The sequence below is a fragment of the Nematolebias whitei genome, chromosome 14, assembly GCF_014905685.2.
Source record: "Nematolebias whitei isolate Nwh7 chromosome 14, NemWhi1, whole genome shotgun sequence".
NCBI lineage: Eukaryota > Metazoa > Chordata > Actinopteri > Cyprinodontiformes > Rivulidae > Nematolebias > Nematolebias whitei.
In genome coordinates, this window is record NC_056511.1 from 21,606,243 (window position 1) to 21,620,778 (window position 14,536).

Sequence of the window (14,536 nt, forward strand, 5' to 3'; positions counted from 1 at the left end):
ATAAAGTGTTTATATTAATAATGCATCTATAAACTATTCATTAGCCATCTATAAGGGGAGCCTTGTGGTAAAGTGGTACCCAGCAGGAACTTCCTTATGACCTAAAAACTAAAGTTTAATTGGTTTTATGTTGACATCATAAAAGAAGTGTGTACTCAGACCCGTTATCTGGGTCTTAGGATAGAAAGGTGAAAGAAGGGAGGTGGGCTGGATTTATTTATTTGTATTTATAATGTCTTTTGCAGATTCATGACTTCCCCAGCTTCAATATATTTGTAATTTTTAACAAAACGATATGTTTTAAATGCAGTCATGTATATATTTGTATAAACCAGTTAGCTGTAAGTGGAATAGTTCAGCTCCACAATGAACGCTCTGCGCTGCGCCCATCCTGTTTCTCCCGGGCGGTTAAAGGTACTGAACAGTTGGAAAATCTTCAAGTCACTTTGAAAGAACCTAACTGTTTTCTACTGAGGCAGACCCCTCTGAAGCCTGATCTCAAGTCACCCGAGCTGGACGTCACCTCCAGGTGGAAGCACCGTTTGTCCGAGCACTGTGGCGTGCAGAGGGTCCAGTTTGGGCACAAAGCCTTTAAAGTTCCTGGATGCATGAGTCCCGAACACATCAAGCAACTCCCTGTTCATCAGAGCAAATCTACACAGAGAAAGAGAATAAGCTGTAAATAATATGAAGAAAACTTAACTCAAACTCAAGTCTTTTTGCAGCATGTAGTCCTACCTGCCCTTAGTTAAACGCAGGAGGAATTTCCAGTATGAAGGCCGGAGGTTCTGCACTTCCATCACTGCCTGAGGACACGTAATGAGTCAAACGTAGGGTTAATCTGGCATCTGAAGCATATTAATGTTAGTCTGAGTGGAAATAATTACTTACGGCCTGGAAACAGATAGCTGTAGAAACGGCATAAATAACTGTGTCTGCATGAGGAAAGTACGGGAAGTGGCCAGCCTCAATCCCTTTGAAGTACATGGTCTGAAAATAGAGATTGGATGTGTCGTTAATGATGAGAGATACTGCAACATACAATTCAACAGTACAACTCACTCTCCACCCAGTGCTGCTGAAGCTGCTGCTGCTAAAGTCACTGCAAGGACCAGTTCAGATTTACATATTTCTATCAAAATACCAGTGTTGAGCATAAAAAAAATAAACTAGAGGTGAACTCAGAGGAGGACTGTTACATAATGAAAAGTCTGTTGTAGCACTGCTGGTATGGGATTTGAACTGTCTGCATTTACTGAGGATCAGAGTGCAAAGACACACTTTGTGTTTTTACAGCTACTGGGTCCTTTTCACAACAAGTACTGAAGCTCAGTCCAATCACTGTATCCACTTTTACAAAGAATGCTGCTCTAAGCTCCAGTTCTAAGGTCAGATGCAAAGAAGTAAGTGGCTACTGACGCAGGACCAGCACTTGAACCACTAACACCACCTATATGTGTTTTATATGTGTGCCACCTTAAACAATCAGGGTCCTCTGCTCTTGTCCCAGAACCAGACAGAACAGGAAAACCTCTGAGGGCCACTGTAAATGTCTGGATGGGTTTAAAGTGTCCCCAGAACAAGAAAGAAAACCACAACAAACTATGAACTTTGAATCTATGTTTTATTATGAGACAAGGTTATAAACAGTCAACATCTTACCTGTTGTGGATAGCTTTTTGAACTAGCTCTGTTTGAAGATTAAATCTGGCCTGTAAGACAAACTGATGACTAACCTGGGCAGTTGAAAAGTTTCAGAGCGTTTCTTTGGAGTTCTGTCTTATAAACTTTTACATCACCATCAGTTATCTGTACATGGTCATTTAAATATTTATATGATCATTTGAAAGTGCAAAAAGCAACAGCAGCAGCTAGCTGTAGTAGAGCCGTCATTTCTAACCGGAGCCCACGCCCAGCCCGACCCAAAATTAAGGCCGGGTCGGACCAAAATAATGTGCTGGATGGGCGAGCTGGGTCGGTGGCGGGCTTTTGATTGCATCAGCAGACGCGCACGGCTGGTGATCCAAATTGGATCGTCAGCCGCGTGCGCCTGCTGACCATTAATAACTATAATATTATAATAACTATAATAATCCACTGACTCTTGTTAATAAACAAGAATTCTTATATCTTCCTTTCTTTGAAATACGTTTTTAAATCATGTCAACCTGATTTGCTTACAAAAGCAGTAAAAGCTTAATTAAAAAAAAAAACAATAATAAAAAGTCTTTTTTTTTTCCCAGGTCTGGGCCTGTAATCACAGTTACCGGTAATTGGTCAATTTCGGGTCGAGCTTGGAAAAACTGATACAGGCCGGGTCAAATTTTTTAGGCCCGAATGCAACTCTAAGCTGTAGCACGTCCTGTGCATTCTGGGGCTCTTCCTGCGGGAATATCTTAATAATTCTGCCATAACAATAATTTATTGTAAAACTAACAGCAATAAAAAAATGTTTAGTGATTTGTTTTTAGGATTGTTATAAGACAGCAGTCCACTTTGGTCTTGGCCCATTTCAGACTAGCCGTTAGCTCGTCAATCTAGTCAGAAATAATCTATTTCTACAAACTGAAGTCAATCAAACAGTTATCTGCAACAGGTAAGATATTAGCTGTTCATAAGCTTTCCAATAAAACCCACATGTTTAAAATAAAAAATAAAAAACCTACCCTTTTAAGACACGTCAGGACATCAGTCAGTTTCATGTTACAGTACTAACACACAGTTTAAAACAATTTAAACTGTTTTTACTTCAGTGACTTTCTGTCTGGCCATGCTGAATGCAGGCAGACAAACCTCAACTAAAGTTTGTACAAATCTCTTGGGATTTTTTCTTCATTGCAGATGTTCCTGATTTTGAGATTTTAATGTGTTTACTTTCAAAGTAACCACTCTTCTACAACCAGCAGCACTTGTTTCTGTAAATCAATCTACTTTTCCCCTTCATGTGTTGGAAACTCTTACCTCCACCAGCTTAGAGAAGAGATACATGGTTATAGATGTGCTTTTGTAGAAAAACATTGAGATACCAGCCAGGAAGCCTTGAATAGATTAAAAACAGAAGACAGCTGTGTCATAGCAGTAAACCCATTATAAAATCTCAGAGATTGCTCTGCAGGGATTATATTCATTTGTTCATACCAGCTATCAGTGCATGGAGCTCATCATCTATGTTACGCACCCAGCGCAACAAGCAGCTTGTTCCCTAAGAGGAGAACAAACACAGATTTCAAATGATTTCACCTTGGACTAAGACAGGAAGTTCAAGTCAGGGTCTGAGAAGAGAGACTTCAGCATTAAGCCCAAACAGTGCCATCAACAAGTACCGGTAAAGCTTGAGCACTGAACATACCTTATAAATACTGACAAAAGAGCCTAGAAAGGCTCCAAGTTGGAAGTTCTCTTTGTTGTAGAAGACGGAGGGCAGACACGAGGGTTTGGAGAACATCTGCCTGAAGGCTGAGGGAACTTTAAGACAACACTGGATGAGGTAGCCGATACTGAACATCCTGATAAAACCCTGGGAGGAAAACAACTTGATGAAAACTCAGCTCTAAATCATCTGAGTACTACAAATCCATCATCAGATGAAAGAAACTACAAATCACGAGTGTTTCTTTTACTTTGACACAGTAGGAAATGCAGTTGTCCTGGTAATGTTTACAACATCTGTGCCTTGGACCCCTTTTGCATCTGAATAATTCAAAAGACAAGCAGCGCGAGTTAAACCTGGGCGCCTGTCTCCATCAGTTTGTGTACTTGAAGGTGTGTTTTCACTCACAGGGACCTCAGCAGCTCCCTGGTGTAGGCCGTCACAGTTGTCCTCCTGAGGCTGAGCCGTTCTGCTGATGTCTGTAAACACTCGCTCTCTACAGCAGCCGTCCTCTCGAGGCGACTTGTGCCGAGAGTTTCTGCCACGTTAGAATGAGTTGGAATCTCTTCTTTCCCAATAATGAACCTGTGACAGGACATTCACCTTTTCAATCAAACACTCCGACACTCTGACATCAGCAAAAACAGGAAGTGTCGACTTACTTTAATGCAGAAAACGCAAACCCTTTGAGACCATCTTTACTCCTGCAGCATACAAATAGAGCTTCAATTGTAGACATCCACATTATTATATATGGCGGTTACATTTTAAAGTTCTGACCTGAAGAGGAACATGAAGATTGATGCCGTTATGGAGAACAGCAGCACCTGACGGGAGGCACAGTGAGAAACAAAACCAGATTAAATGTCCTAAATTGAATTTTATCTGTAAAAAGAGGTTATTTGTTGATTTGAATGGATTTATTCTCATTATTCTACCTCAAATATATTCCATAACTTTTATATTATTGTAGTGATAATGAAGGATAATTTGTTGTCGTGTTAAATTTGCTTCAGACATTTTCATGCTCTCGTAACGCAACGTGACTTTCTGTCAGACTCACTGACCCAAACTTTCACTGAGGCTTACCTCGCCATGTTTGATGGGTCTGACGAGACCTCGAGTCACCGCCATGCGGAACAAAGTCTCGCTGGCCTGAAAACAACAGCATTAGAAGAAATAAACAAAGAGGAACATGTTAGAATAAATTAACACTGCAGGGTAATAAATCAGATGTACTGTTGCAGCAGAGATAAAAAGTTTTCCTTCAAATTAAAAGACTCACAAGATTGGCCATGTATATTGTCAGAAGCCCTCTCCTGATGGGGATAAAAGACAAGCATTTCATTTTTAAATACATAAAATCAATTATGTAAAAGCAAGTACATGATAAAATTATAGACTACGGCTATTCAATTAAACTGCTCAGGAGGCCACAGTTTCTGAAAGCCAGCAGCTCAGGGGCCGGACATCCAGCGAATAAAGTCATTACGTAAATAAATCAAGTATTACAATGATCTGTTACCTTTTAAATTTGTTTATTTTATTTTATTGCATTGAATCATAAATGAAATAAACAGAACCCAAAACCCAATACCAAAAAAAAATAATTATGACGTCACCCATGGGCCACCAATTGAATAGCCCTGTTATAGACCAAAAGATGTCTTTCAATTCAAGAGTTTTAAATTAAAATAATACAATGAGAAGAGATGAAGTTCAGCTACTACCACACCAAACTCATCCGAGTAGCTGTAAAACTCAATTAGCTGTGGCAGCCATCTTAAATCAGACTGACTTCCAAGTTATTCAGTTGTAGAAGAAATCTCCAATGAGTTTCACTAAAATCTGTCATGTAGTTCATGATATTTTGCTAACAGACAATGTGTAGTGCTTGAAGTATATATTGGGAATAACTCAGCTAATACCACACCAAGTGTTAGTTTAATATCTGTAAAACTGACTGAGTTGTAGAGGTTTCTGTGTACACGCCTCGGCAGCAAGCGGTTTTAACAAAACACATACAAGGTTCTTAAAAACTGGTGCTTTCTCTGTTTCTACAAATTTGAACAATCATGATCTGTTTTACTTGTTTTCTGACATTGATGATAAAACAACATTGGGGTATGAGAGCTCACCTGCTCTTGCGTTCCAGGAGGATGGCCAGGTAGGATGCAGGCAGCGCTGCACCAAACCCAGAGGACCATGAGTAGAACCCCCCCAACAGCTTCCTAAAGTGACACAAAATACAGAAATATATTCTGTTTTCTGGTTGGACTGTTAATATTTCTCTAATAGGGATCTTCAACTTTTAGATTCAATGCATTACAAAATTAATTTTTTAGTCAAATAAAGTCATTACACTGACTCATTGCTCTCCTAATTGGATTAAATCTGAATTGATTTTTTGACAAACCATCTGGTTAGATAGCTTGATGCATGCTCAATAATCCAGGTAGAAAAATCTAACAAAGCTAAGTCAGGTCCTCTGGACGAATAACTGTCCTCTGGACCGTCCATCTTTAAACAGGGGTGGAGGCCTCCGTGTCCAACTGTCACCGTCTTACAATGATGTTATTGCTAGTATCCCTCAGCCCTCTATGAACAGCAAGCGGCCATCAGGGCACTAACGATCGTTAGGCTGATGGTCTTCCTTTATCATGTGAACAGCTAGTTCTGACTGTCACCAGCAAACTGATTGATCCGTTACAAGATGGGACTATTTATAAGACTGAGTTCAGTGCAGCTCCTCAGACTAACAAAGTCTTTGGGATTAAAGACGAAACGTTTCAACAGTTTAAAAAAAATAAATAAATAATAATAATAATAATAATAATAATTTAATCTGTCCAGAGGACCTGACTTAACTTTGTTAGACATCTGGTTAGATAAAAATCTAATGCATAACAATAAATCTAATGCAAACATTTCATTTTCCATTCAAAGTGTCCTTCAAAGTGGGAGTAAAGTTTTGGAGAGGTTATGATGAGCTCAAAGGCAGAACCTTCTGGGTCACCACGGTGGTTTTCTTGACAAAAGCATAAAACAACTCATAATGTCCATTTACTAACGCTACAAGAAGCCATTTATGGCCCTTGTTCTGCACTAAAATCAAAGTAATGTATGTATTCTTTGAAGGACTGAATATAAACACATTTTTGTTAAAGAGATCCATTTAATTTTTTATTATCGTAAGAAAAAGTCTTCAGGATGAATAACTTGTTATATTTATTTATTTATTTGAACATTTGTGTGTTCTATAGTTATGTCAGAATGTATTGTGAAACATATTAAGATGCCTCAGATTCCTAACAGGTAAATATTTATAACTAAATCAAACTGGAGCCCCTCCAAGCTTATGTGAAATTTTTATTTGTCCATTCATTAGTTAAATGGACTAACGGCTTGTCTTTCATGTAAAGGTTCAGTTTTAATTTGTTCCAGTGAGCAGCATGTCGTGGTCGTCTGCTAACCTGAGGATGCAGAAGAACACGATGTAAAGACCTCCATTGGTGGTCAGGAACGATGTGGACCTCAGGATCTCTGGGAGAAGCCTTTTTAAATAATAATCCTTCTTCCTCCTCCGTAGAATGGCTGCTATCTGCATCACACAGTTCAGGCATGGTCAGAGTGTTGGCATACGTGTCCAAACATCATAAAAATATATCATACTGAACTTTAAATATTGAGTCAAAGAGTTAGCCAACACTGATAAATGTGATTATTTTAGATAGTACCACTCAGCAAAAACTCTAGACTAACAAAGATCATTTTATTACTTTACTATGAGAAACGTTCACAAATTTCTACATTTTAACTGATCTACGTGATCAGTGGTTGTGTTGGTTCAGTCCAGTTCTGATGAACGGACACGTTAGAAAACCTCTGAAAGATGCTGCAGGAAGATCTGATGTGAGCCATCAGGCTGGACAGTACACCGGCTTTAAATTCAAATCACAAATTTTCTTCAAATCTTTTTCCTGGCAGCTGCATTTCTAACATCCTCCTACCAATATACCAACTGTCCCTCCTCTGGGCATGTCCAAACCATCTCAGCGTGGCCTCTCTAACTATCTCCCAGTTGTTCAACCTGTGCTGTACCTCTGATGATCTCATTCCTAATCTTATCCATCCTTGTCACTCCTAAGGAGAACCTCAACATCTTCATTTCTGCCACTTCCAGTTCTTTATCCTGTCTTTTTGTCAATGCCACTGTCTCCAGACCATAAAATATAGATGGTCTCACAACTTTCTTGTAAATGAGACCCTTTTATTGCAAATCACTCCTGAAACTTTTCTCCATCCACTCCATCCTGCCTGGACTCTCTTTTTCACTTCTTTACCACACTCCCCATTTTCCTGGATAGTGGACCCAAGTACCTGAAGTCCTGCACCTTTGTGACCTCTGCTCCTTGTAGTCTCACTGTTCCACCAGCCTCCCTCTCATTCACACATGTACTCTGTCTTACTACAGCTGATCTTCATTCGTCTTCTTTCAAGTGCATACCTCCACCTCTCCAAGTTCTCTTCCACCTGTTCCTTGTTCTCACCACAGATCACAATGTCATCTGCAAACATAGTCCATGGGGATTCCTGCCTGAACTCATCTATTAGTCAGTCCATCACCAGAGCAAACAAGAAGGGGCTCAGAGCCAATCCTTGATGCAATCCCACCTCCAACTTGAAGCTATCTGTCACTCCTACAGCACATCTCACCACTGTCCTGCTGTCCTCATACATGTCCTATACCAGTCTAACATACTCGTCCTCTGCCACTCCAGATTTCTTCATACAATACCACACCTCCTCCCTCGGCACCCTGTCATATGCTTTTTTTTTTTTAATCCACAAAGACACAATGGAGTTCTTTCTGACCCTCTCTGTACTTCTCCATCAGCATTCTCAAGATGGCATCTGTGGTGCTCTTTCTTGACATGAAAACATACTGCTGCTCACAAATTGTCACCTCTCGTCTAAGTCTAGCTTCCACAACTCTCTCCCAGATCTTCATTGTGTGTCTCATCAACTTAATTCCCCTGTAGTTGCTACAATTCTGTACATCACCCTTGTTCTTAAAAATGGGCACCAGCACACTTCTTCTCCATTCCTGAGGCATTTTCTCACCCTCAAATATGCCATTGAATAATTGAGTCAAAAACCTCAATGCCATCTCTCCAAGACATTTCCAAACCTCCACTGATATGTCATCAGGTCCTACTGCCTTCCCTTCTTCATTCTTTTCAGAGCTTTCCAGACTTCACCCTCACTAATCTTTCCCACGTCCTGGTCCACAGTTTCTATGGCCTCTACTCTTCTTTCTCTTTCATTCTCTTCATTCATTTGCTTTTCAAAGTACTCTTTCCACCTTCCCATCACACTCTCCTTAATTGTTAGAACATTACTGTTCATATCTTTAACAAGCCTAACCTGCTGCACATCCTTTCCAGCCTGATCCATCTGTCTTGCCAATCTATGCAAGTCCTTCTCACCCTCTTAAGTGTCCAGCCTCCCATACAACTCATCATACACCTTCCGCTTTGCCTGATCTACCTCCCTCTTTGCTCTATGTCCCATCTCCTTATATTCCTGTCTCCGTTCTTAAGTCCTCTCACTGTCATATTTCTTCTTGGCTAATCTCTATCTGAAGGTAGTAGAAGGTCTGATGTTAAATGTTGTCAGTGGTTATGTGCCACAGGTTGGATGTGATGTGGAGAAGATACATTTTAGAAGGATCTGGATGAAGTGATAGAGAGTATTCCCAGGGAGGAGAGAGTGGTGATCGGAGCAGACCTGAATGGACATGTTGGAGAAGGAAATGAGGAGGTGATGGGTAGGTTTGGTGTCAAGGAGAGAAAACAGGAAGGACAGATGGTGATGGATTTTGCTAAGGGAATGGAAATGGCTGTAGTCAACACTGATATAAAAAATGTTTTATAAGGTGTGAAGTTGCCTTTATGCCTATTCAAACATATATATTTTGTGTGTGTTACTTATTCAGAATTAAATGTCTAAAATTGCCATAAAAGCAAGGGTGGAATGATATAGAAATTATTATTTTAATGCTTTTATGTCAATCTAGACCTATATTACACTTATTTAAACACACTTATACAACGTGTTATTCACATATTAGGGATTGTATTTTGTATTATGTTTTATGAGGTGTTGGGTCGCCTTTATGCCTGTTCAAACATATACTTTGTGTGTGTGTTGCTTATAATATTTAGACACTCTTTGATGGTTTGCAGAAGGGACGGAGGGGTGCTCTTTAGGAAAGCTTTAATAAGCATTAGGAGTGCTCTTGACCTGGAAGCTTTGGCCCGCTTTTACGGTCACAGGCGCTCCTTACTGGAAGGATGAGCCATCGCTTTGATGATGGTTTAATTAGATCCGTTGTTCTGGTAACCATCAAACTTGTTTTGCACTGCTCTCACGCGATCCGGTCAGGGAAGAAAGTATAAAGGAAGTGTGACAGGCAACTTAATCTTTGGAAGTCCTGTGATGGATCAGCCACGCGCTGGTGCCATGCGCCATTTTTGATGTGATTCTTCTTTACCTGGGTCGAAAACGACTTCCCGGCCAGTGTCACGGTGAGAAGTTATTTCATATCAATCTGTGTGTTAAGAGTGTACATGTTTTTTGCTTGGCTGTTTTCTGTGGCAGGATAATAAAGGACACTTATTACTCCTAGCAGTAACAGCTTCCTCTGTGTTTTATTTTTCCTTCTGGTCTGAATATCTGTGCCGACCGTTTCACGAGCCCTTTTGATAAAGAATTTCATAATACAAACACAAATTTCCAAAAGAGGTGTCATCTGGACAGAGAATGAATGATAAGGAAACCTGGTAGTGGAATAGTGAAGCGTAGGACACTATTCATAGGCACATCACCCTATACTGACACTCTTTTCACCTCTACTACATTCTTTGCCAACTCCTCCTTCAGGACCACCCCTTTTCATTTTCTCTTTTTATCCACACCATGGTAAAACAGTTTGAACCCTGTTCCAATGCTCAAAGGCTGGCTGCCCTTCCACTTAGTCTCTTGGACACATAAAACATCTACCTTCCTTCTCGGCATCATGTCATCCAGCTCTCTACCTTTGCCAGTCATTGTCCCCACATTTAGAGTTGCAACCCTCAGTCCTACATTCTTGACTTTCCTCTTCTCCCTCTGTCTCCTGACACGTTTCCCTCCTCATGGTCTTCGACTAACAGTAGCACAATTTCTGCCGGCGCCCTGTTTGTCAACAGTACCTATGGCGGTCGTTTTTAACCCAGGTCTAGACCGATCTGGTATGGTTTCGCCTTGATAAACTTGCGATAAAGTTTTGGCATTGGATGCCCTTCCTGACACAACCCTCACCATTTATATTTCCATTGGGAGCTCCCTAGTGGCTGATTTGCACACTAAACTATTAATTGACAAATAATACAGCTTTTTTGTTTGTTTGTTATGGTTTATCAAATGGACCACTCAAAAGATGCATTTAATGCTCATTGAGAACTGAAAAGGTGAAATATATAAACATGTACAACTCAGTCAGTGCTGCACATAAGAGCCAAAATAAATGCTTCATACTCAACATTATGTATGAACCACAGCATAGAAATACCTGGTTTAGTGTTGCTCACACTGACAGGTGTAAGAAACTTATTTTCACCGTCAAACAGAGGAGCTGCAGAAGAACAAGCACTGGCAGAACTTACTGTGAACTAACGGAGTGAATTAACTAAGTTCCCTCAGGAAGAAGTCTTCGTCACTGTGTGACCTTTGTAAAAGTGCAGCTCTGCACAGAGTTCGGGCCTTTTCCTGTTTGCTTTTGTTATACCGAGTTGAATCGATAACCCTGAGCTGAGTGAAGAACCTCAAGCCTTAGCTTGTTTATTAATAAGCTGAAGAACTTTAGCCGGTAGGTTCAGACTCTCCGTTTCCGACCCAAACCTGTGGGTGCGAACCTCTTACCAGGTAAAGAAGGGCGTATATTTTGAAGGAGACCTCCAGAGCCCCGCTGGTCACGTCCACCGCAGCCTGAACACACGACGGGCTCCACGTATGACCGATCTCGGAGCAGCTGTAGGCTATCTTACTGACCGCCGCCATGTTTACTCTGCTGAGGGAGCGAGGCCACGCCGACGTGCGCGGGCACGACACGAGGCCGTGCCCGACATTGGAGCGAGACGAGCGCGCGTTGCGTTTACGTGGCTCCGGAAATAAAAAGTGAGCTGGAAGAGTTGGAGCGTGTTCATTCGAAACAAAAGAGTTTTTATGATTAACAACAATAAGACAACATGAAAACAGTCAGAGTAAAAACAAATACTTTTGAAACAATTAATTTAGTTTAAATACAATTTTAATGAGTTTGCTTAAAGACATGATGGACCTTAGATTGATTAGTTGATTTAAAATAGTTTATTAATGATTTATAACTAACGATATATTTACTAATGTCATTAATGAACATTCATTTAGGTGTTTTAGTTTATTCAATGAGTTTCACATTTTTCCTTGATGTCATGAGGAGTATTATTAGAGTTTAATGCGTTAGTCTTACTTTAAATTAGTTTACTGTTGTCATTATTATTATATCCTGATGCATGCTCAATAATCCAGGTAGAAAAATCCAAAAAAGTTCAATCTGGTCCTCTGGACATTCAAAAAAACAAAAAACAAAACAAAGCTTCTAGATTTTTTTGCTTTGTTTTGTTTTTTGTTTTTTTTGAATGTCCAGAGGACCAGATTGAACTTTTTTGGATCATTATTATTGTGTTTATTTAATACTTGATACATATCATGAAATCATATTTCAGATGTGGTGACAAAAACTACGTTTTTTTATTCTTCAGACAAAGTGTTCATCCCGGCTGCTTGTGCAGCGAAACAAATAAATCCACAACAAAAGCCCCACTGTGGTTTAAATACAAGGAGTACTGATAAGTTTGATGCTAATTAAAAATAAATCCCTTTTGATTTTTGATATTTATCATCTGTCTATTAACATAATAGAATAGATTAGACTAGACTAGACTAGACTAGAATTTATTGTTATTATGGTCCAACTGAGATTTGGAGAGCATTGCTTTCATGTATTTCCAACAAATCTCAAAAGTAGTGCAAAAAGTAACAAATAATGCAGAAAGGCAATTTAAAAAACTTACCAATAATTTCGAAAAACATTTCAATTTAGATATTTTCAAGAAATACAAGACTTCTGAACTCTTCTGGTGCAGTGGTAAGTGTTTTAAGTTTATTCCTCTTACTTTTGAGGCATCTGAATCATTAAATATAAGAAGGTCAAATAGACCCTGTCCAGAGAGGGGTCAGAGGTCATTGTCATCATCCTGCTGAGACAATGGGAGCTGCTGATGTCATCTAGGAAGGGAGGGGACGATGTGTTGAGCGACGTGGACCTTTCTCTGTCCCTAACCTACAGCTATAGTTGTTTCTTAAAGAGAGGGGCATGAGTCAATTGAAAAATGTATCAAAGTTCATGTTCAATCATCCAGTTACCAAATCCAATAATGCTCAGTCAGGTCATCTGGACAGTTTCTTTTTGTAGAGACATTTTGCCCTCTATCCGGAGGGCTTCATCAGCCTGAGGAGTCCCAAGTAAACTGTTTCCCCACAAAGATGTACATGTACTTCTTGGTGGGGAAACAGTTTACTTGGGACTCCTCAGACGCCCTTCGGATTGAAGGCGAAACGTCTACAAAAAGAAACTGTCCAGATGACCTGACTGAGCATTATTGGGTGAATGAAAAATGTGATTTAAACAATAAACAAGTAAAATTTTCATTATCATTCATGTATTTGTGACTGATTTTGATGTATTTGTGTCTCTGACAGCACAACAAACTATAACACTTAAAACAAAATGGGGCAAATGTCACTTTTTGTTATTATTTAATATTATCCTGACCTATCAAGTGGAGTGATCATATTACAGCTCGATGACAGCCTTGAAACGCAGCAGCATTGAAAGACAACGGGACATTTTCCTCATCTGTATCTGAGCAATGGATCTGTGTGTTCTTGTAATAACTCATGGGCTCAGAGGGCAAAAAGCAGCAGTTAAAACAAGAGATAAGACAATCAGTAGTTGGCTCTCAGAATACATGTGAATCAGTATTCTTACTTTGTACTTACAGATGTTTGAGTTGTGATTTTTGTAGTTAGGTCTCTAAGATGAATGATTATGTTTAGTTTGTGACTTTTCCCAGTTTTGTTTCCAGTCCTTGTGAAAGGCATCATGTGTGTTTTTGTCTGTCAGATACTAAATATCTCATGAACCAGTGAACAGATATTAATGAAAGTCTCAGAAAGTAATCCCTAGTTAGTGAACCCTTTATTGCCTCTGATGTGTGTCCCATCAGTGTATGAATGTGAGCACTAATTATTCTTTGTATAGATATAGAGTGCTGTATGAATGGGTACGTGAGGGCACAGATTAGTGTAAAGCACTTTGAGTATCGTGATAAGATAGAAAGGTTCTATATACTGTAAGTACAATCCATTTACTAAGCATTCACATGGCACTTCTGTTGATACTCGGTTTCCTTCACTGGTCAATTGTGGAAAAAGTAAGAATTGATCATTTCTCCAGACGCCACTAACCAAGGGTCACCAACACCTTTCCATTCCTTTAAGAACCTATAGGTTTGTGATTGTGACAAATAACTAACAGATTTTTGTCCCCTGTCATTATATGTGTAAACTAACCACCCATTTGAGGAAACTATTTATAGCTTGTATGTTGCTAAAGGTATAGTTTAACCCCTGGCTCCACCATTGCACCTGGTCGTGGATAAAATGACTCCCTCCACAGGATCAGTCACTCTGTGCCACCTCAAACAAGAAAAACCTCAAATAAGAAACACTGTTCTTCTCCACAGTGTAACTCCTACCCACTTGAATATCTTGCACCAAAAACATGAAGGTTTACTTACATTTCCTGTTCAATTCCAGTCCAGAAAAACACTCATCTCCAAAAGTACAAATGTTTACTATTCAAACCCCTCAGAGCTGTATCATCTGTGGGATTACAGAAAACATTTGACATCATTAATGCAACTAGAAGCTACTCAAACACATTCTAGAGAGATTTGACATCTTCACAGTTAGGCAGAATTTAACTTAAGAATGTTTCATATATATATATATATATAT

The 14,536-nt window shown here is 39.6% G+C and overlaps 1 protein-coding gene across 1 annotated transcript; it reads right to left on the reverse strand.

Annotated features, from left to right (window-relative positions):
* Window positions 1–503: 503 nt before the first annotated feature.
* tmem135 (transmembrane protein 135) lies at window positions 504–11,479 on the reverse strand. The gene is made up of 15 exons (XM_037687389.1): window positions 11,336–11,479; window positions 6,844–6,971; window positions 5,509–5,601; window positions 4,656–4,689; window positions 4,460–4,525; window positions 4,151–4,197; window positions 4,033–4,074; window positions 3,779–3,955; window positions 3,621–3,690; window positions 3,350–3,517; window positions 3,139–3,202; window positions 2,962–3,038; window positions 892–990; window positions 739–806; window positions 504–654 (listed from the first exon to the last, which is right to left on the reverse strand). The coding sequence occupies exons 1-15, from the start codon at window positions 11,471–11,473 to the stop codon at window positions 504–506; spliced, it is 1,422 nt and encodes a 473-aa protein (XP_037543317.1). The 5' UTR covers window positions 11,474–11,479.
* Between the last annotated feature and the right edge of the window lie 3,057 nt (window positions 11,480–14,536).